The sequence below is a fragment of the Harpegnathos saltator genome, unplaced genomic scaffold (assembly GCF_003227715.2).
Source record: "Harpegnathos saltator strain DR-91 unplaced genomic scaffold, Hsal_v8.6 scaffold627, whole genome shotgun sequence".
Taxonomy (NCBI): domain Eukaryota; kingdom Metazoa; phylum Arthropoda; class Insecta; order Hymenoptera; family Formicidae; genus Harpegnathos; species Harpegnathos saltator.
Genome location: NW_020230457.1, coordinates 184,633 through 209,032, shown reverse-complemented (window position 1 = coordinate 209,032; position 24,400 = coordinate 184,633). Strand labels below are relative to the sequence as shown.

The following is a 24,400-nucleotide window of genomic DNA, read 5'->3' as shown; positions in this document are numbered from 1 at the left end:
ATCCGTCATATTCACCAATGCCAATTTTTGAATTATAACGGAACATTCATATTTAGCATCCCTGAAAATCTCTATAAAAGTAATAGCAAGATCATATATATATTCTTTCGAAAAATCCCGTGTTGCCACAGTATTGACTTCGCCATATTGATTTAGCCATTCTGTTTCGAAATACTGACACCAAATTCGTATCATTCAGCAATCCAAAAAACACAAGGTCTCACCAGAACTAATTTTTTTCAGATTTTTTCAGCCTCAAGATGGTCATATGTTTCATGACAAAGATTCGTGGAAAATCGGAAAAAGACCGTTTCCCGAGTGGCTATATTTCGTTTATGATGCGGAAAATGGAAAAAACTGGCCGCGTCATCATGTTCACCGAGCTTGAAAACATCTAGTAACAGTCTTTGTCATTATTTAAAACACGCCTGGACTTCAGCATAGCAAAATGTTTCATGGCAAAGATTCGCCTTTTTCCGGTCCTTTGGGCAAATTCCTAAATGACAGAGATCTTTGTCATCGGTCCTTAAAGAGTTAACCAAGAGCAAAGGAGCAGGACGAGATCTTGAAATACACCCTGAGATAATGCAATTTGTGTGGTCACGATTTTTTTTCCTTTATTGTAATACATACGCTCGCTTACGATTGGCTATGGCTTCGGTTAAGCTAGGAATTCGGCCGATCGACACGCTTGTCGTCTATCCTCGCTGGCTCCACCGTGATCTCGCACTGATCCGAATTATCGGTCTCAAAGTTCGGATTAACGAAGGAATTCTCACGCGCACTGCTGTCCTCCTTTCTCGCGCGAGTAGCGTCGCTCTTCCTCGTCGAGTCGTCTTCGTGTTGCCTGCTCGGAGGTCGTTCAGTTTTGTCGATGTTCTTGGCGTTCATGATAGCTTCGATTTGGGCCGAGTCCCGCTCGTTGCTTCCCGTCGACGACTTCTCATTTCGCGGCTCCTTCAAGAACCCTCTGTTGTCGACCCCGCCGTCGTTTTCCGTCGAGTTGTCCTTTCCCTTCTCTTCGGCTGCTTTCAGCTGCGGCTTCTCCTCGAGACTGATGTCGTTCGACTTCTTCTCGAGGCTATTCTGCGAGACGTCAGTGCTTTTCGGCTTCTTCTTCACGATATCATTGCCCTCGAGCTGGGGTCGTCTCTTCAGGTAAGTCAAGTTGAATGCCAAATACATCACGCCGGTCAGCAAAGTTACTACCGCGAAAATCTGGTAGGTCGGCCTTGTGCCGAAAGCCTTCATCAAGTAACCACCGATCAAACTTCCGGAGCCCTTGCCTGTATACACAGAAAAATACGCGCTACATTCAATGTTAAACAAAAACAAGAGTATTAACAATTTTAATAATAAGCAGAAATTTGTTTTGCTATTTTTGCTACACACACATCGGGTAGAGATCTTATATCCTCGAGGAAAGAATAAATGCAATATGAGCCTTTCTAAAAGGACTCAAAACTACCGTGAAGAAAGCACTCTCTCGGTCGGAAATAATCATCGCTTCGAGGAAGCGAAGTAAGCCGAGCGATTGCTTTTCTCGGGCAGCAAATTCCGCCTCCGAGTCAAGTCATTACGACTCGAAGTCAGGCGCCGAGAGCTTCCGGCGGCTTTACTCAGGAACGTACCGACTCCGTAATAAACACCACCGAGCAGTCCCTGTATCGAGCTGTCGGTGGACGTGGTTGATAATTTCGCCGCGTAAGTGACGGCTGCGGTGAAGCTGAGGGACGCCGTGACCGACTCCAGGGCCTCGAAGATCAAAGTGTGCCAAGGATTGTAAATCAGCGAATATCCTACGCAGGAAGCGTCTCATTATGCTTCCGGACGCGTCCGTACGTACGCGCGTTCCACGCGCGCGTCGCTATGTGCAGCTCTCAGGATGTCGCCGAGCAATCAGCGAGAGACACTCACCGCACAGTCTGATGGCGTAGAACACGAAGCCGATGAACAGCACATTCGCGTGGCCGATCTTCGAAATTATCGGCCCGGAGAGCGCCAGCAGTGGGATACCAGCGACTCCGCCGACAGTGATGGTGATGCCCATGAGCGACCTAGACCCTCCTAAATCCTGGATCAGCCAGAAGAGGAACGACTCGATGTAGCCCCAGGCGGTGCCTGCCGAGACCTTCCTCTTTTATCACATTTTCCCGCGCGATCATGAGTTCGTTTGGGTTACTCGTCTAAGCGCGCGCCGATCACCGGACGACCCGAGCGTTTCCCTTACCTCGCTCGATCATTACCAGGGTTGACATGTTTAAAACAAAAGTTTTAAACAAATCAAAAAGTTTTTTTAAACATGTTTTCTCCTTTTCGTAGGGTCTTGAATGAGATGTACCATATGATAATACTAGTATGACCTTGAACAGCGTTATCAAAGTCACGGGAAGGCCTTGAATTTTTTAAACGGAAACTCCCACTTTTGTTATATCATTTCTTTCTACCGATTATTTTGAACAACTTTTGTCTGAAACATTCTTTTATTTATTATTATTGCTCAATATTTCTTGGGATATTTGGAAACAACTTTTTCAACATTCGGCTTACGATATCTCGGTAACTATTTGTCAGAGGAAAAATTTTGACTTGGATTTTTTTACTCTGCTTGGTCTCAAATATATTGTTCGCATAATAAAATATTAAGAAAAAGATAACATAATAAAATATGAGAGTTTCCGTTTAAGAAATTCAACGTGACCGTCCCGTAACCTTGATGATGCTGTTCAAGATCACACTAATATTGCTATGTGATGCGTCAGTTGAAACCCTACAACTTCTGTATTTGACATTTTTTTCCATCTCGCACATTTTCAAAGTTATTTAGGAGTCCGATTTTCTTTCCCCCTCTCTACATATATTTACTTAATAATTCATATTTTGTTTATACAGGGTATCAAATAAAGGTATGCCGACAAACCTTGAAAGGTAATCGAAAGTAAACAACACGAGATAGGAAACTAATGACCGGAAACGCATTATATACGAGACATAAGATGTTGAAGAAAAATACCGTTACTATACAACTATACCGTTACTATACAATTGCGCTTTATTGATGCACGTTTTTACGTACGTAATAATAACGAAGAGGTGCACTCAATTTTCAATAAACGAAGTAATAATTCAATAATTTCAAGACGTAAAAAGCACAGAAAATTAAACCATGTAACAACGTAGAAAGATCACATCTTAAACATACATTTCCATTGACCGAAAACATCTTCCCGTTCTTTACAAGATTTAAACATATTTAGCTAATTATGTGCTGATACTGCTGCATTCAGTTGAAATTGATTGCGTTTCTTCTGCGTGCATAAAAAGGTACGTTGGTAAAGTGTAATTGCATAATAACGGTATTTTCCTTCAGCATCTTATATCTCATACGTAATGCGTTTCCGATTATTAGTTTCCTATCTCACATTGCTTATTTACGTATCTTCTATTACCTTTCAAGGTTTATTTGTATACTTTGTTAACATCCCGTATATATTCCATAGTTTATTCAAACGGAATAATTTAGAAACTTCTTTTCGATGCAGTCGGTGGCTCGATAAAATAAATAATCTTTCATGGATTCTCAGAAATCTTCTCGCTGTTGATTATATTCCATACCAATTAAAAGTCAAGTATTAAAAATCAAGTGTTCAAACTGCATTAAAAATCAAATACATGTATGTTTTAACACTTTAAAGACCGAGGCAGCCAATTTGGCTCCTCGCGAAAATCAAACCGCTATAACTTTTTTCAACTTTGCCTCCGTGTTATATCCTTTCGTGACTTTTCATCATTTGTCATGTTCTTCATTTTGATAAAAAACCTTTTCAATTATATAAGATGGTTGAATTTTTATTTAATTATCTACCTAGAAGGACCGTTGGAGCCAATTTGGCTCCCTTATATCTGATATTGCATTCTCATACGTTTTACGGGTTTATTTACAAGTTTTAAGACTTTAAATAGATAAATAAATATTTTTATGTGTATCTATCTATTTGTTCGCTTGGAAAACAATTATATACATACATATTTATAATTGTATATGTACACATAGTATGCATATACAGCATCTCACCGTTGCCAGTTCATACTTTTTATAATATTATGGATTTTGCTGTTATAAGTGCATGAATTATATACAAGTTATGTGTAAGAATATCAAGAAGAATTTTTTTATAAAATCTCGTGGAAGAATTAAGTGCCCCATATGTTGCCCAAAAACGAAAGTCTCAAAATTTTGAATCAACCGGAGAAGAAACTGAATCCGACGATGCATCAGGCAAATGACCATGTCAAATAAAAAAAGAAAAACTGCAAAAAAATCACAAAGTTGGAAAATGTTCGCGTAAAAAATTTGTGTGCGGTAAATGTACAAAGAAAATTATGTACGAGTACAAATACGTTTCCTGTAGTATTATACATAACGGCGTTTTGTATTTCACGTTTTTCAAAACGTAGCAAAGACTAAAAAAATTCAATATACGTAATATAACTAACAGTTTTTTCGTTCAATAAATTAGTAATATTATTGTTAAAACGTTAAATTTTATAATTATCTATACGTTTCGTTTCTTTCTATTTGTTATTTATGAAAAGATATGCTTGGAGCCAATTGGCTCTTACGGTCCTTCTATGGGAGTCGTCAAATCCGGTCTAGTGTTCTAATGTTCCAGTGTTAAACATATTTTTTTACTTTCATTTAAAACATGTTTAAAACATAAAAAACAGTTTCCAGCAAAAGAAACATGCATGTTTCCTTCTTATTTTAAACACGTTCCTTTTAAATTTTAAATATGTTCCTTTTTAAATACGTTTTTTGCTAACCTTGGTGACTACATAGTTGCAGCTATTCAGAGGACGAACCTTCTCACTCACCGAGAACGAAGCAAGCGAGGAAAAGCGCGGCGGTCTCGATGTTTCGCAGCACGATGAAGACGTCGCGCACGACGTCCGTGGCCGGCGCCTTGAATTCCAAATTGATCAGCAGCATGAGGAAACCTGACGCGAGTTTCAATGCCGCATACAAGTAGAACGCCGGCCTGGAAGGGGGAGATTCGCCGAGAGAGTTCGAGCGGAGCTTATGCTACTGCAGCGTAAGAAACCACCGCAGGTGGTTACGTCGCGGGTAGTCTCGAGTTACCTGAAATCCGTGTAGCCCTTGTCCCTGCTGGCGTAGTCTATGAGAAGGCCCGACAAGGGCGAGGAAATCATTCCGCCTATGCTGCCGTAGATCCTCTGGAGGCCGTAATCCGCTTCTTGCTCGCGCAGTATCGCTATCACGGCGCCCTCGAACATCGCGAAGGTCGTGCCGCCGATAATACCTGAAACGAGCGGCGAGAGGAAGCCGGCTTTTAACGGCGCTGCGACGCTCACTCAGTGATGGAAAAAATGCGCCGCGCGAGAGTCAAGGTAAGCTCAATCAGAGAGAGAGAGGGAGAGAGAGAGAGAGAGAGAGAGAGAGAGAGAGAGAGAGAGAGAGAGAGAGAGAGAGAGAGAGAGAGAGAGATCTTTATCTCGAGCGGGACGTGTTCGCGGGACGTTGAAACGAATCATGTACTGACCTATGAATACTCTAATGACGAGGTAAAGCCAGAACGTCAAGCTTACATTGTATTCGATCTCCGTGCTCATATTTGAGCACATCGCGTCGCGAGGTACAGTAACTATGCATCTTTTCTGGCACTCGTTCGTGCTCAGGACTCGCTTGTCCTGCGGATCCCCCCGGACACTGTGATCGCCGAGCCGCGTGTCTATCACGACTCGAGTGTCCGCGGAATCCGGGACGCCGCAGGTAAGCTTGCGAAAATCTTCCCCTGACCAGGACACCTCGTCCGCCAGGAACCGCTGCCGCTTCTCTCGCCGGTCCGCCTCGTCCAATTGCAGACCTTTCATCTTCGACTTGTACAAGTGGTAATTTACCGTTCGATTGCCACTACTCTGGAAAACGATACAAAGTGTACGTTAGATTCCCGAGTGAAATGAATATTTTTACTCGAGCAATAATAAAAATATTTCCTTATAAAGCCCTGTTAATATTGCTTTATAAGGTCCTGTTGATATTACTTTATAAGGCCCTCATAATATTACTTTATAAGGATCCGTTAAACCATTTGTTATACATCTTGTAGGGTTCTTGTCTTTCCGTCCCTACTAAGACTCGATTAATGTTTGGGAAAAATAATCAGGCCCTTACCAGAACCCTATTAATTTTTCTACTCGATTTCTCTTTCGAAATGGATCGTTCCTTTCAATTATATCGCGATTAAGGCGCAGCGTTTTCGTATCATAAATGGCCATAAAGTGCTTTGGAGATACAAAAAACCAATTTTATCGCTTCTATATAGGATGTTTAAAAAAAAAGGTCAAAGCTCACAAAATGGATGAAAAAAGCCCCATAATAAGCACGGGTCGAAAAATTAATACATCTATGTGGTTGTCCGGTACAGGACATTTTTGTCCAGTTTAACTTAATCTAACTAATGCAAGCATACGACAGCAGGAATGGCTTTCGCAGTTCACGGCTATCTCATCGCGCGTGATTATTCAATAATTGTCCTCAATTGATAACTCGGAATTCTACGTGGTTGCTCGCAAAATGGTGGAGGATTCTTTTAGACAGTTCCATTTAATCTGCACGTACAATGAGAGATTTCTACGTTATCGTCAGACACTCTGTGAAGTATCGTCGCGTACATTATAATGAAAATGATTACAAATTGTAATGAAAATCACGTATCTCCGGTTCGGTTTCAACGTAAATACCCCGACAATGTTGGAAATTTGAACAGAATCCCCATATTTTTTAACTAGTACATTTCCAAATTTTTACTTAAAAGTGTGTCTTACAGACATTTAACAGAAAAACAGAATGTATTAAGAATTAAGAAAATCAAATAAATAAATCTGTTATATATTATGTATTGTACTTTAAATAAGATAGTGGTGTAAAAATACATACCTTAACTAACACAAATTCTACTTTGAAAAAAATTAGAAATCACAAATAACTCAACATAACAACATAATTAAACAAATTGCAGCTTTAAGAAATATACAATAGTCAAGTTTATGCTTTAGATTCATTAGAATATTTAGCAGATTTATGGATCTGTCCAACAAGTTTTTTCTCTTCTGATATTTGGACATTCAACATTTTCATCTAAACTTTCAATAGAGAGAAATTTTCTTCTATAATATAAATTCTCTTCTATAATATTATCATTCATACCGCGCTTGGGTTTCGGCATTATACGGCTGAAAAACGATAAAAATTATATCATTCTACAAATACTTGCAACCATTGTAGTATGTAACCAGAAATTGATAAAGTAATTGCCAATAGGAGCATGAAGAGAAAGAGCATCGTCCTAATTATTGCCAAGATCGTGATAGAAATTCCCTTACTAAAAATTTTGATCGAGATCCAAGATAAAATTTCCGAAAAATTTCCTATTGATTTGATGACTTTAAAATTTTCAAAGATCGATAAGTTAACAAAAGTTAGGGTACTATTGTAACAATATATTTTTGAGGCCAAACAGAGTGAAAAAGTCTAGTACTGTTTTTTCTTCCAACAAATAGTTAGCGAGATAAGTTAAATATTAAAAAAGTCATCAAGTTTTCCTTGAATATCTCAAAAAATATTAGACAAGTAAAAAAATATTTCAGACAAAAGTTGTTTAAATTAATTGGCAGAAAAAGATGATGTAATTAAAAATTGGGGTTTCCGTTTACGAAAAGTAATGAACGGTGAATATCTCGAAAGTGGCGCCATCAGTAAACAAAGTGATACAGTTGCTTTTTGTCCCCCTTAAAATATAACTTTTATCTGAAACATGTTTTTTCTAAAATGCTTAGTTTTCGAGATATTTCTCCGTCCCGATACTTTTCATACACTCTGTATATCTCTACATCTCTATATCTGTGTTTTTATATTCCGACATGATACACGAATCGCATGTTGTTGTTGCATTGCTATGTCGCGAACTCTCATACCTTCGGCTTAGTCAGCTGACCTAACGTGCAGGAGGTCGCGACGTTATCATCGTTTCCGGCGTGTCCCGGAGGGATACACGAGAACTGATAGAGCTGATCCGTCGGGAAGAAGTAACTGCTCTTCGACACCTGCCGGATGGAAGTCTTGAAGAACTCGTTGTTCTTCAATCGCCGATGTTCCTTCATGTCTTGCTGGCTGACATCCTGCGAATGATTACAATACGACGATATGTTCATTAGCGACATGATGTCACAGGAAATAATGCATCGCGTGTTCTCTTACGCGCATTGAACAGGATTGGTAAAAAACTTGTTTAAAATAAAAAAACAAAACATCATATTTTTTTATTTAAAACTGTTTTTATGTTTTCATCTCAAATTTGAAATTTCTATTTTTCCCGTCTTGTTTTTCCTAAAAATTTGGTTTTCATTTTCAAAAAATGGGACAGTCCGAATTGTTTTTTAATATATTTTAAACATTTAAATATATTTAATCTTTAGTACAGTTTGGATTAAATATATTTAATCTTTAGTACAGTTTGGAACGTAATCAATGGTTTAATAAAAAAAACTTTATTTCTGGAAAATTTCGCAAAAGATAATTTATTTTATTGAACCACCGACTATGTTCCGAACTACGTCGAAAAAAGTTTTTAAATCATTTCATTTAAATAAACTACGAAATATATGTAAGCAAAATGTGAATTATTAAGTAAATAATATCTATACGTGTATATATAATAAATATTAAGATAAAATTTATATCACCAATAATTTTACACCCAAATATTAAATACTTAAGAAAAAACATATTTTAAACATATGTGTCTTTAAACATATATTTAGAACGTGTTTAAAAAGAAATGTATGTTTAAAACATATGTAAAACAAAAGTTATAAATAAGAAAAGTCATACATGTTTTAAACATTCCATAATTTTAAACATATGTTTCCTTTAAACATATTTTTGTTAGGTGTTTGATATAAATCATGAACGTAAAATTATTGGTGATAGATCTTTTATCTTTTCACAAAATATCTATTTTTTCATATTCTCTGGCACATTACAATATTACGCATAAATGTATATATTATTGTAAAATTATTAAAAAATGGAATTATAATAATAATAATATAATCAGGTCAAACTGAGAAGGAAATTCAAAATAAGAAAAATCCAAGTCAGCTATAGATATGAGTATATTGAGCTTTGAACCCCGAATCTTGAACCTGTCGCTAGACACAACAGCCGTCATATAATTGCAGATTAGGTCATTCTGAACAAAAAAAGTTCTTTACTATTTTGCAAAAAAGTACTCAAATCTTCAAATTAACAATTAAGAAAGCCTCTAGATATGGTCATTTTCAATCATTAATGACTCAACTACTGCGACTTTTGAAAAATGATATTTGACTTTTCTTCTTAGTTTCATCTGATTAATCTTCACAATTTTTTGTTTCCAAAAGATCCCGGACTCCCTGTATATATTTCATAGTTTATTTAAATGAAACGATTTAGAAAGTTTTCTTATTGTTTATCACCGACTACGGTCCAAGGCGCATCAAGAGTCGAGTGTTCAAACTATACTAAAAATCAAATGCACATATGTTTAAAGTATGTTTGAAACATGTTCCTTTCCGCGCTTGTTTAAAACACATTTAAGGCACGAAGGCACGAAGTTTTAAACGAAAAACGTGATGTTTCGTTTCTTTTTTATTTTAAGCATGTTTTTTTCCATCAACTCTGATTAACATATACGTAGCGCGCAAACGTGCGACGTACCGTTGGCAGGTCGTTCTGTGCAATGGTGTACTTGTACGTAGTATTGGCGCCAGTCCGGACATTGTAATGCCTGAGCGTGTAAATTCTCGATTTCAGAATCAAGTCCCGCTCCGTCTCGTTGTCCGCGTCCACGTGACACACGAATCTGCGTAGTGAAAAAATCACTCATACCCATAGGCGGCGCCAGAACTATTCATGCGGGTGGGCTACAAGTGGGCCAGCGTTTTTATCGGCGGGCCATATTTATTACATATTATACAGGGTGCTAAATTTCAAACGTAACAGGTAAAAAATCTCAAAAACTATGAAAGATATTTGAAAAAGCTAAAACACGTGTCCCATGATTTCGAAGGGGAAACAGAATGGCATTATCAGTTTTTCATCTGGAGGGCATTTTCAAGGTCAGTTGAAGGTCAACTTAATTTTTAAAAACAGAAAGCCCAATGTTTTATTATATCTTCTTTTTCTACCAATTAATTTTCGAGCATCTGATTTGTAAGAGCAGTTTGAAGCAACGATTATTAATACTCCTCGCCACGAAACGAGTTCAGGATCGCAAACGGGAAACGCGCAAGTCGCGATTTCATATGCTTGCGCTTCAATCTTCCGTCATTGAAGTGTCTCGTCCTAGCGAAATAACGAGAGATTCCAGTTCGCCGTTAACGGATCTCGCGCAGAAGCTGAAACAAACAGGAAGACGAAACGTGCTTGTGCACACGCACATGTGTCTGTGTATGTGTGTGTGCGTGTGCATGTTGCGTGTTGCGTGTGCGTATGCGTGTGCGTGTGTGTGTGCGCGCGCGGGTTAAAGCTTTCTGTCGCGATTGCCCGAAATTACCGTTCGCGATAACCGTGTCTTCATCGACACGCTGCGTCTCACGTGCGTTGTCATTGAAATTAACGATGACGCGAATAAACGAGCGAGACGTATCTCTCGTCCGGAATTTCAACGCAACGGAGCAAGATTTTTACAGCATGGAGCAAGATAGAGGGAGGTTTGTTCAACACCATTCACTCTCTCTCTCTCTCTCTCTCTCTCTCTCTCTCTCTCTCTCTCTCTCTCTCTCTCTCTCTCTCTGCTCGTTCCGTTATTCCGTTCGCGCTACCGACGCGCAATTCGGCTTTTTACTCACCCGCAACTTTCTACCGTCACCGTGATCTCCGATTCTAATTTTGCCTCGCACGGATGAGCCTGGCTCATTGTGTAGACTAACGGGCCGTCTCCTCCAGCCTCCAGACAACCGAGATCCATAACTATCCTCTCGGGGAAATAAACCGTCACCCTGCCGACCGGCACTAACAGCAGCAATAACGCCGCCAAACCGCCGAACGCGGAGAACACCGCCAGCAAGATCTGCGGGGAGAAGAGTTTGCCAGGGAAATCTCATTAATAAGCAAATGCGTGATTAGGTTTGCCTGATGTGAAATGACTATTTCCGGGACATTTTTTAGGCGACGATTGAAAAATAAATTGTTAAAGAATTTTACTTAAATTGGAGAGATAGAGGAGTAAGACGAGAGGGCTAAGAAATGCCGTTGTACACTCACAACGTACAAATGCGTGAATTAGGTACCAGCAGAGAGAAGTTTGGACATAAAACGTGCGATTGTATCTTGTACCACGCGAATGGCTTAGTTGACATCAATTCTTTTGTGTGGCACGTCGAGAAATTCGACCCTATAAATCGCGGTGACCTACGAGCCTACAAAATCTCTCAGGTTTCTCTCTGGTACCAGTTAGAAACATGAATGTTATGATTATGATTTTGTTGAAATTCTGACTTTCCGGGACAGAAGACTTAAATTCCTGGGCATTGGACAAACTTTAAAATTCCGGGACATCCCCGGCCATCTGGCAACCTTAGATTAACCCCATAATGAGCGTTTTTCTTTTTAAATCGTCGGAAAGACAGTTTTTCCTTTTTTTCCATGGAAATATATATTTTTGTATAATATATATACTGGGTGCTCGGGATCTTTTGGAAACGAAAAATTGTGGAGATTAAACTGAGGAGAAAAGTCATATACCATTTTGCCATTACCATGATTGAAAATGACCACATCGGGAAGCTTTTTTAATTAATAACTTGAAAATATGCGTACATATTTGCAAAGTGGTAATGAACTTTTTTGTTCAGAATGACCTAACCTACAATTGTATGACGGCTATTGTGCCCAGCGATAGACATGAGTGAATTAAACCTTGAATCCTAAATCTTGAACCTGTCGCTAAGCATAATAGCCGTTGTATAATTGTAGATTAGATCATTCTGAACAAAAAAGTCCTTTACCGTTTTGCAAATAAGTAAGCAAATTTTTAAGTTATTATTCAAACGACCCTCTCTAGATGCGGTTATTTCGAATCATTAATAACTATTATGATTTTTATGATTACTAACTATTATGATTTTTGCAAAATGATACTTGACTTTTCTTCTCAGCTTGATCTCATTAATCTTCACAATTTCTCGTTTCCCGGACACCCTGTATATACTTATATATATATATATATATATATATATATATAAGGACAAAAGATAAAATATCCACTCAAAAACATTCATTTTATCTCTTCGAGTTATTGTACGTTGAAATATAGATATAATAACTATAATAGTTTTAAGGATAACAAAAAAATTGTAAAGGAATACAATAAAATAATGTAATAATACAATAAAAATACAATAAACATAAAAATTATTTATCGATATGGATTTACGTAAATAATCACGATATTTTAGCCTACGAATGGCTAAAATCATTAAAAATTGTACGTAAAATGGAGACACAATAATTATGATGATTCTAAGGATAACAAGAAAAAAAGATTACAGATAGAATATAATACAATAATACGATAAAAATACGACGAAAATTATTTATCGAAAATTATTTATGGGTGTATGCAAATAATGGCTATTATATATAATGGATATTTTAACCTTAGGAAAGGTTACAAAAGTCACTAGAAATTAGGTTAAATTTTGCAAATACCGAAATAGTATAATTCTTCTTTTATACAATTATGACTTTCTTGAAATTATTTTTTATTGCCCGCGTTTATCGCGTGAGCGTGTTTACTCTGATATTCTCCTGGGGACGTCCTCTGGGCATCTATGCTATCAGAGTATACATTGTGATAACATAAAACTTGTTAAGGGGTTAATTCTCTGAACGCGGAGCGAGCGATCATAATTTTTTTTTTCCAGTGCGATTTCGCAAAAAACGAGCGTTTCTAGAAATGCTTTCGAGTTGGAACGAGTCTTCAGCTCGGGATTTGGTTCAGAGAAATTCAATTCGCTTCGAAATTACCTCACTCTTCACGCTAGAGGAGAAGCTCCGCGATTGATCGCTGAGGACGGAGTACTTGCTTGCTTGCGCAGTTTGCCTCCATTTTGAAAATTGTGAAAGAAGACCAAAGTTCTGACGTTCGGAAATGTTCGGAAAAAGTAATGGACCCAAGATAAAGAAGCAGGCAAACAGCAGTGTTCTGAACTGCTTTTTGCCGATAAAAGCGGCTTTTGCCAAGAGTGTGACCCGAAAATCATCAGGAGGTTCGCAGGTCACTTTCGGGGCGCCATTTTGCCGACGAGAAACACCCCAGAAAGACAAATGCGCGTCGCAATACAGTCGACTGTTGCAGCCGCTCGCGCGTAAAGCGAAGAAATTCATCAGACACGCATATAATACGCGCATCGGCAAGTCCGCAGCCTCGGAAAGGTTAAACGCGCAACTCGTCTCGGCTGGAGAGTAAAAGAACGAGGAGAAGAAACGGCGAGAGAGAAGTTTTTGCGCAACGCCGCGCCGCGCGCGCGCGCGGCCGAGGAAAGTCAACCCTCGCATTACACGACCGCGGCGCATTGCGAAAGTCAATTACTTCGGGAAATCACTTACCCTGAAGTTCCCTATCCGATCGGCCAGCATACCGGCAAGCGGCGGCATCACCATCGCCATGAGCGGAGTGATGGCACTCATTATCGCCGTCTCCTCCACGTTGATTCCCAGCTCTCTCATGTGTATAGTCAGGTACGGATACAACACGTAGAGCGCTACAGCGAGACCATGGAATTTATTTTCGTTATTGCATCGTGGTGACGAGGAGGGGGGGGGGGGAACGAGAAGGAACGTCCTCCGTGACCAGCGACGACACGGGGCATTTTGTGTACTTTATATATTTTATGTAAAATTTAATATATTTTGTAGAAAATACATTTTATATAATATATTTTATATACAGGGTGTAAAAAAAAAAGTTCTGAATTTTAAGGGCGTAAAGGGCGTAAATTGAATACAGAACTCCTTTTTTATTATATTTTGACGAGTGTATTTTGTGTACTTTATATATTTTATATAAAATTTAATATATTTCGTACAAAATATAATACATTTTATATAATATATTTTATACAGGGTGTCAAAAAAAAGTTCTGAATTTTAAGGGCAGGTAGTACACAAAATATAGAACTCTTTTTTTATTATATTTTGATGAACGTATTTTGTGTACTTTATATATTTTACATAAGATTTAATATATTTCGTACAAAATATAATACATTTCATACAATAAATTTTATACAGGGTGTCAAAAAAGTTCTGAATTTTAAGGGCAGGTAGTACGCAAAGTATAGAACTCTTTTTTTATTAGATTCGAAATTAGAGTAGCTCCTTCGGTGAAAAATGGATTGGACTGGGTGGATCAGTCTCCTGATTTAAATCTGGACATTTTTGTGGGGAATTCTCAAGAATATGATGTACTCCGATAAATGACAAACGAATTATTAGGTGCATGCAAAATAGTTTTAATCTTTCCTTCCGTCCCTAATATAATTATTTTAAATTGAAATATTTTCCCACCGTTTTGTGTTTTTGTAAGATTGAGGCCTGATCTACAATACGTATCGTAAGTTGTAAGCCGTAAGAATTGGCGAATCACAGTCGATTATTACAAAAATAATCGGCTATAATTGGTCAGTTCTTACGGCTTACAGCTTACAACACATATTGTAGACCAGGCCTGATATTGACCCTTCTAAAACGTCATTCATATACATTATGATTCATTGGCGCACATAACCTTAAAAATAATAGTTGATACAGTGAACGACGAGAAACTTTATATTCGACATTGCATTCGATATTAATTCCAGCAAGGAAGAAATGCTGCTAAAGCGTGCAAATCCTTTTGTTCTGTTCTTGGGGAAAATATTGTATCCCACAATACGCGCAAATATTGCTTTCGTCGCTCTAAAGACGATGATTTTGAACGCGCTCTGGAACGCCACGAAAGCTTGATCAGATCAATTTGGAAGTGTTGTTGAATGAAAACTCGACTCAAACGCAAATAAAACTTGCAGGATAGTTCGGAGTTGAACAAGCAACAGTTTCAAGGCTACTGCATAAATTGGGGAAAATTCAGAAACTCGGAAAATAAGTGCCGCATGAATTGTCGCGAAACAGCATTATCCGCCGGTTGAGTACGCGCATTTCATTGTTCTCCGGATAATGCAAAAAAGATGTTGTGTCGAAAATTGTTACTGGCGAAAATTGGATTATGTGTGACAATCCTAAACGCAGACATTCGCGGCTAGACCCCGGACAGTCTTTTACGTCGTAGCGGCGAAACCAAATATTCACAGCGACAGCGAAAAGGTCCTTTCGTGTATTTGGTGAGGTGCGAAGGGTCATGCACACCAACGAATCATAATGAATGGCGTCTTAGAAAGTCTAATATCAACCTTACAAGAGCATAAAATGGTGGGAAAATGGGAAAATTTTCGATTTAAAACAATTACATTAGAAGGCTGAAAAAGAAGACTAAAACTTAGTTAGAATAAAACCGGAATATTTTTTAAGGGTTTGCATTTCTGTCCTACGAAAATATAAAGTGTGTGTAGAAATAGAAAGAGGATATGTGGAAAATCTGTAAACTTTGTAAACACCAGGAGCGAGTGGGTCGCTTGCTTGTGGTCGCGATTTGTTTATCAGGACTTTCTTCCTCCATCTTGTGAGTGCTATCTGCCCTTAGAGTCCTGGATCCTATTTTGAGTTACATCCGAATACACATCCTGTATATTCGGGAGTCAATGGGAATTACTCACTGGAGGCCTGCACGAAGAATATCAGCTTCAGAGGCATCAGCTCCTTCTGCCGGAAGTCCTTGCTGATCCTCCCGAAGAAGCTCTTGAGCGCCAGCATCTTGACGCGCCGCCGTAGGTCCGCGAGTTATTAATCGGTCTCGAGATCCTTCACGGCCGGTGTCGTGCACATTTCCGTCGCTCGCGCTCGTCTCAGTGCTTCATCCTCCGCGTCTGTGATATCCTGCGGATACAAAATGGAAAATCCTTTCGATGTGAGTGACGGAATTCTCATCGGCGAGGCCGGCCGTCCGCGCGATTTCGAATTCAAATCGATCGCGACGCGATGAGACGCTCCCCCCCCCGCCCCGCCTCTCTATCCTTATCTTCCTCTCCGACCTATTAATTTGGCCGGCCGTGCACAGAGAGATCCGACGGCCGTGGCACAAAACGTCGCGTCGCGTCGATACGAGTGTCACGGGTTTTACATAACGGTTTCGCGATACATCCTGCGCGGCCGCGAGGCGCGTCAGCTTCCGCTCGCGGAATGAAATTCGCCAGGCGTCCGCGCCGCGCCGCCGTGGGAGAACGCGTGGCCGCGCGTACAAATATTTATGCCCGCTGGACGGATCAACTGCGTCGTCGCGAGGATGGGAGTCGTCATCGTCGAGCGTTAATAACGGAACGACACGCGATCGGCAACGCTATGCTAATCATCCGATTTCGCCGCTCTCGCAGGACGAACAATGATGATCTTTCGTGTTTTCGTCGCCGCCGAGCGCGAGCGCGAACATGCGAGATCACTCATTAATTTCCCCCCCCCCCCCGTCGACCCCGCATCTCCGAGTACCATAATTAGCGCGCAAATTGCCGGCTGTTGACGCGTCGCGAAGAAAGAGAGAGAGAAAGAGAGAGAGAGAGAAGATCATTATCGTCCTAATTGCATAACTCGCGCATCGGGGCGGACCTCGCCACGGAAATAGGCGAATACTAACCATTGCCCCCCCCCCCCCTCTTGGTTTTCCTAACCGGATCGAAAATGAGAATTGCGGCTCGACGAAAATGTCTCCGAGGAAAATAATGGCCGCTCGCGAATGGGCCTTGCGAATCATGCAAACGAAACGTCAACGTCGCGGGTAATTAATGGCTTCATTCAGCGTGTCTCCAAACGCGGATGTGCGAATATCCTGAATATCCTTTTTCTGCGCATCTCGGCTCTGTATCGGGCGGATCACCGTCTCGCATCTTGACCGCTTCGTCGCGGTAGCCGCTGCGCGAGTCCGCAAGCTCGCTCGATATTCCAGGTATTTCAGATCGATGAATCCTTGTGGAGTCCTTTCGACGACCTCCGCGAAGAAACGCACGGATTTCCCGGCGACTTTTCGCGAAGCGAAAGACGCGTAGGTCGAACGCGGCGTTCCCCTTCTGCAATTCGTCTCTCTCTCTCTCTCTCTCTCTCTGTCTCTCTGTCTCTGTCTCTCTCGTTTTTTGTTATTCTCTATGATCGCGAAAATCGCTCGCTGTGTCGTTAATGCTGGATAAGCACGTTCTCCGTTCAAGGTCCCACGCGCGCGACGAACGGAAGGTTACGAACGTACGAAGAATCGTTTGAAGGATGCTCATGGCCCTTCCTCGTAAGTAACGCGAATGCTGAGTCCTTGTACCGCCAGCGAACTTCCATCGCCGCGAAGGCGATGCGTGCAAAAGACATATGCAAAAGCGACTCGAATGGCGACGCTTGCTCTGGACGAGTTTGTCACTCGTAGCGATACGAGAGGTGGAAAGATAAAGGAGCTCCGACACAACCGAGGATTATTGTTATGAGAGCGGAGGAAGGGGGCTTCATTTGCTCGCGATGAAACATCGAAGGAATTTCTTCGTGTAACGCGAGCAGCAATACGCCGCACAGTGGTCTAAACGTCCGATTTTGTGGCAAAAATTAATATCGTTGGTAACGATAAATCGCATACGATGCAAATACGATGCAAATGACATTTGTTATCCAGGAGGATCATTACTGATATAAAAAGATATACAAAGTGGGATTTTTAAAGCGGTACGTGTTAATTATTCTTCAACTGTTGAAGATAGCGACTTAAATCATTTTTTATAATTAAATGTCGCGTGAGGATAAATATTATTGCCAATATTTCTGTCCTTAGCTCATATTTTTCGAAATTTAAGGATCACCGACATTTTTGTAAAAACAATAACGTATAAAGATAAAATGAGGTACATTATCCGCTCGGTGAAACATAAATATATTAATATATCAATTTTTTTAAATATTATCTTAAATATCACATACACGCGCATATTTTAATATCTTATTTTGACAGAGAATAAATTTAAAGGAAAAACAAAAATTCATCAACGACATAGATACGCTAGTTGTTAAACGTGCTAGATTGAGTTGATGGAAGAATATTTCAAATCTTAAAGCATTCATATCGAACTTAAAAATTTAAGAGTTTAAGCATATCAGAAGGAAGGACGCAGCTATTTTTACGTGAAAGCTTTCTGATAGATAATAGATATAACAAATTTAATAAAAACAAGGAAAATATAAAAAAAGTTATCATTTTTTTGCTATAAATAATTTATTATTATTCCGACAAATGATAATTTTTCTTTTGCAAAGGAAGCGACACATGTTTCTATATACATAAATTTGGATGTGCTAAACATGAATTTCCCATTAGATTTGACCTAGGAATTCAATCTTCTCAGTGAAATAAGTATTTATATTTATTCCTAAGTAACAATCATCCGTATGTAGTAAGCATTGTATTTTTTTTGGAAATATGCTCACTTCACACACAATTTTTATGATTTCAGACGATTGTGTTGCAATATAAATCCGACATTGACCCATCCAACATTGGCAGTCTTATTTCTGTATATGTGTTGTATATTTATCATAATATTCGTCTTCGTATCTTACAAGGTTCTACTGATAATAATTCCTAAATGAAAATTCTTGGATAAAATACTATTGTTTTCATACGAGCAATTTCTGGAATCTGTCGAAGTATCAAATGATTTAGAACTCAGCGACTCCAAAAATATGAAAAATAATAATTTTTGTACGGATTCGTCAACTAAATATCCTTTCAAGCCGCCATATTGCGTCTTCCATCTTGGATCGCATTTTTTCGAATTCTGATGGCAGATTCGAATTCTACGAATTCGAATTCTAAAAACATATAGAATCATGATTTTTGTGAGAACTCGACCACTCACTTGACAATCGACTCAGAGTTAAACGAATGAAAAAAATTGATTTTTGGCCAGGTTTTCACGATTTTCGACCGCCTGCACGCCGCCTCTTCCAAAGCGCGAAGCGCCTGCCGCTATGCAACCCCCCGCGAACGGTAAAGATCGAAGAAATGTCGCACGGCCGCGGTCTCGCAATCGCTCGCCGAAACAATCGAATAAGCGGCTCGCGGTTATGCGGCAATCGCAGCAGAAGAATAGCGCTTACGTGAAACGGTATGCCGCGTTTATCGTTTCCACAATGTTATCGGCACGCTCCAGCTGTTTGCATTGCAAAAATCAGCCATCGGCCGTCGACGGTCGAGATTGTATCGTAAAAAGCATCGAGTACCTCGCAATCGGAACGAACGAATTACCGCGACAAAAGTGAGCATTCCTGTCGATACGTCACGCTGGGATATTCTACGATCGGATTATCATTTCCGGTTAGCCGGGCGCGTTTCGCTCAGCCGCGCGATACGCCTCGCGCTCGCGTAAATATATATAATTAGAATATGTAGAAAAACTGATGACCGGCGGAATCGGCGAAGAACGCCTTGGCACGCGATGGAGGTTTAACGCGGTAAAAGTATGCATTTGTCCGATGTAATATAAATGTCACTTTGCCGATAATTGGCGTAACGGATTGCATCTATCGTCTCGTATAGAAGACGCCGCATTATTGTTGGAATTCTTACGTAAGTGTTATCTGCGATTAGCTTCGCGTTAGATCTTATTCAGGAAGAATACCGACAATAGGCGACAGATTAGAATGCATGAATCAATTACGACTTTCTTCACGTTCTTCTGCGTAAACTGTCTACACGGAGAGAATTTTTCTGAGAGCTATCGACGTTCACTTGGAAGATACGATAATAGCTTCTCCGGCTTGGGTATATTCATGTTATTTAAAGGAAGTTTGAAGATAGTAGGAGAAACTAAATGCGTATGCTGTACATTTTCATATTGTGAAATTGAAAGGACATCCGAACAAATTATTAATTAATAATTGTAATATACAAATTATATATACACACTAATTAATTAATTGGAAAAAGTAACCAACTTATCTATTTATTAATAAAAATTATATATATATATATATACAAAGACACCAGAACAAGTAAGTCACTTGCTTAAATTAAAATTAAAATATATATTTAAAATTGAAATAATTAAATTAAAATAAATAATTGTTCTTCTAACTCTGATAACATATGTTAATTTTTTGACCGATGTTTATCAGGACTTTTTTCTCCATTTTGTGAATACTATCTGCCTTTAAAGTTTTGGATTTTCTTCAATACTTTGTACATGTATAATTTACATGTTGAAAATTAATTAATTAACAGTCTTCTCAACTATCTTTTCCATTTTACAATATGAAAATTATATATACAGGGTGTTCAGGATCTTTTGGAAACGAAAAATTGTGAAGATTAATCAGATCAAATTGAGAAGAAAAGTCGTGTACGCCACTTTGCAAAAATCGCAATAGTTATTATATTATTAGTTATTGAGAATTATATATACAGGGTGTTCGGGATCTTTTGGAAGCGAAAAATTGTGAAGATTAAACTGAGAAAAAAAGTCATGTATCATTTTGCAAAAATCGCAATAGTTATTAAATTATTAATGATTGAAAATGGCCGCATTTAGAAGGTCTTAATTGATAGCACAACTAGAAGCTTTTAATCGATAATTTGAAAATTTGCATATTTATGCAAATAGTAAATGCAAATAGTAAGATGCAAAATAGTAAAAGACTTTTTCGTTCAGAATGACCTCATCTACAATTATACGACGACTATTTTGCCTAGCGACAATTTCGAAATTCAAGGTTCAAAATTCAATATATACTCATATCTATCGCTAAATACAATATCCGTCACATAATTGCAAATTAGGTTATTTCTGAAGAAAAAAGTCCTTTATCATTTTGCAAATAAGCACGCAAATTTTCAAGTTATCAATTAAAAGAGCCTCTAGATATGGTCATTTTCAATCATTAATAATTTAATAACTAACAAACATAAGTCAAAAAATTAATATACATTCTCGGGGTTCTGAGAACAATTATTTATTTCAATTTTAATTATTTATTTTAATTTTAATTTAAGCAAGTGACTTACTCGCTTCCGGTGGTATTGTATTCTCTGGTGTAATTCATCTATGTAATTCCTCGGTGAAGAGAATATTATTGTAATTTCTGCAAAATGGCACATAACTTTTCTTCTCAGTTTGACCCGATTAATCTTCACAATTTTTCCAAAAGATCCCGGATGCACTGTACATATAATTTTAGAAGGACAAACAGTTCTCACAAAACGGGATAAAAAAAGTCCTGATGGACATCCAAGGTCAAAAGATTAATATATATCGTCGGAGCGCCGAGAACGATTATTTATTTTAATTTTAGTTATTTTAATTTTATTTATTTTAATTTAAGCAAGTGACTTACTCGCTTCTCGTGTTTCTGTATTCTGTGGTGTACTTCGTCTATGTCATTTCTCGGTGAAGAGAATAGCATGCTCCGAAGGAATCCTTAAAGAAAAGTCCTTCCGCTCTTGCTCGGAATGCAAACAAGCATCTATTTTCTTCCCACTTATACACACGTTTCACCAAGCAATTGTTAGTCACATATCCTCATGAACATTGAACAGCTGCGGACAGCTGTCACGAAGTTTTCGCAGAACGAATGATAACGATGTCATCGCGTTACTTTAACCAAGAAATGGCAGAAATGCATTTCATGTACGGTTTCATGCATCAGAAATGAGTAAGTCACCAGTTTTAATTAAGATAAACAATTGCTCGCAAATCCGACAATATTGATTTCTCGATCAACGTTTACCGGGACTTTTTTCCTCCATTTCGTGAGTTTCCATTTCTGTCCTTAAAGTCCAGTAGTGCGATTCTTTAACTCGTTATTGGAATTAACGACAGTTTCGTTATTATTGCACGGCTTTTCTACGGTGTCGTTAACTCCAATACCGAGTTACAGAATTGCACCACTTTTTTCTCAAACCCTTTTCTCTCAAACATCCTGTATAAAGTGTAATATATATTAATATACGAATTTAGACTTTGGTATGAATATATTCAGACCCACACGATACCCACGCAATTACGCGATACGTTACGATTCGAGAACAATTGTCTCCGAATGGTGGGCAAGAGGGGGGAGGCGGGAGGCACTCTTTCGCGAGGATTTCACGATCCTTTGAAAAAGAAAGAAAGAAACGCATCCTGCAACAATCACCGCGATACTTCAGCGCTCAGCGATCGGCGACTATTTTCCCACGAGCAAAGGACAGATTGGTTCAAGTGTATCGAGGTCGGATATTACTTTCTAGTCCAGTACAGTCTCCGGAGCTTGCTGAAAGGAACTGCTAAATTATATTATTAACTCCGCGCGACGCGCGTCGTAATGTACACGACACTGCACGTACGAGCAGCGCAGCTAATCCGGAGCGTTTTCCGACCGCCGCGCCGACGCGACGCGCCGGTTGGTCTCTCCGAGAAACTCGCCATGTTCTTGCATCGTTACGAGCAAATTGCGAGCGAATCGCGGCGACGCGACGCGCCGGGAAACACGGAAGCTTTCAATCTCCGGCCTCGAGGTGACACGCAACTTACGTTTGCGAAGCGTTCGCCGCCGACTCTGCCGAGCTGGGCCTCGCAGGATATCGAAGGACCGACGCGACCGAGGGCGAGAAGCCCCAACGGCGAGCGGCTGCCACTCGGTTCGCGACGAAGCAGCCCGCGGTGCGATAATCCGCCGGATAAATGAGAGGAAAGCAAGAGGCACGTCGGGAGGGAAGTCGAGAGAAATCGCGCACCTTTCCGCTAAGATAAGCCGCGCGGCGGGTCTCCTGAAAGAAAGAAACAAAAAAAACAACACCGATAGATCCGCGCGGCGCGATGTCGGGCGCAGTACTGACTGAAGGTGGCGGCGCCGGGAGCAAAGAGAGCGCGCGTATTCCAATACACCGATCCGATCTAAGCACGACGATCGCGACGGCCGCGGCGCGATGCGTCGCGTCGCGTCGCGTCGCGAAGATGCGCGCAGCCGAGGCGCGTTCCCTCCGAGTCGCCTCGCCTGGCCTCTCGGAGTCGTCTCTTGGGGTCGCCGACGAGGAGGCGTCCGCACCTTCGGCTCAGCGGCTGCTGGCCCCTGAAAACAGCAACAGTCAGTACGCCGCCGATATGAATTACGCGCGCGCGCGAGTGATTGTCTGAGAAGCGCGCAGGCGAACGCAGGCGGGAAGTCACGTCTTTACGCAACTTCTCCGGCCCGGACAATAGAAAATTGTCGGCGGGAAAAAAACTCGCTCCGTCTCTCCCTCGCATCGCGGTGCCTGCCGCACGCGCGGTGAGAACCGACGGCTCGTCCTCAGGGTCTCGTAACACGTAACACGTCGCCCACGACGCACCGCAGACTGGATCCTTGACACGCATCATTGTGCCGTTATTAAACCGCGGTAGATCCTGCAGCTCCTCGAGGTAGATGATCGCCGCGTGCGCGAGCGCGCGCGACGGTGCCTTGTCGGCTCGTGGAATTATCGCTCCGACTGAACAACCGCCTGGCCAATTACGAAACCATTTTACAGTAATGCAAAAAGGCTCAGACGACTGGCTGCTTAACCGTGCGCGTCGCGCGATACCACGTAGCTATGTTGTGTGAATTAATAATAAATGGATGTTATGTATAACGGGAGGCCTGCGAGAGAGGCAAGGACGCGCCGCTGTTGCTCCGTTCTGAGGAAATCTCTCGGGAAATCGAATCTTCTCGGAGATTTTCTCCGAGACATTTTTCCGACTTTTCGCAGGAGTCGCAGCGTTTCCCCTCGGAAAATCTCAGACGGAAGAAGTGAAAAATTCTGAGCAGTTCTCGAAACTTCGGAGAAACTTCTCGGACGTGCTGAGGAGTTCTGAGGAATTCTGCAACCTTCTGTAGAATTCGAAGAAAATCCGAGGGATTTTCTCGCCAGTTTTAAGTTATTAGGAGATCGAATTGGTTCCGGTCACTACAGCGATAAGTGGCTTTAGTAACAAGTTTATGGTTAGTACGAATATTGAAACCTGGCGACACTGAAGGATTTGACATTTCTCTATAACATATGACAGTTTACGCGCTATTGTTACTGACAGTTTCATTGTTTATATACGTGTCTAAAATGGATCGTACAAAATTGCATTTTCGACATTCGTTACCTTTTCTGTTTGATTTGAAAAAAATCGGCAACTGAAGCTCACGAAATGCTTGTTACTTATGGCGATCAAGCTGTAA

General features: G+C 40.1%; 1 protein-coding gene across 1 annotated transcript; it reads right to left on the bottom strand.

Annotated features, from left to right (window-relative positions):
* Positions 1-254: 254 nt before the first annotated feature.
* LOC105187278 (uncharacterized) lies at positions 255-23,124 on the bottom strand. Its single transcript, XM_011147995.3, has 12 exons — positions 22,747-23,124; positions 15,877-16,096; positions 13,673-13,827; positions 10,912-11,132; positions 9,779-9,923; positions 7,996-8,199; positions 5,562-5,937; positions 5,141-5,321; positions 4,876-5,039; positions 1,918-2,121; positions 1,632-1,799; positions 255-1,286 (listed from the first exon to the last, which is right to left on the bottom strand). Exons 2-12 carry the CDS (start codon positions 15,971-15,973, stop codon positions 667-669), a joined length of 2,535 nt encoding a protein of 844 aa, XP_011146297.1. The 5' UTR covers positions 15,974-16,096; positions 22,747-23,124; the 3' UTR covers positions 255-666.
* Between the last annotated feature and the right edge of the window lie 1,276 nt (positions 23,125-24,400).

Excerpts from the sequence above, each read along its gene's own strand:
- LOC105187278 (XM_011147995.3), bottom strand. The coding sequence starts at position 15,973 with ATGCTGGCGCTCAAGAGCTTCTTCGGGAGGATCAGCAAGGACTTCCGG. Across the intron at positions 9,924-10,911 it reads GTGACGGTAGAAAGTTGCGG|ATTCGTGTGTCACGTGGACG; the intron begins GTGAGTAAAAAG and ends TTCACTACGCAG. Across the intron at positions 5,938-7,995 it reads GTCAGCTGACTAAGCCGAAG|AGTAGTGGCAATCGAACGGT; the intron begins GTATGAGAGTTC and ends ATCGTTTTCCAG.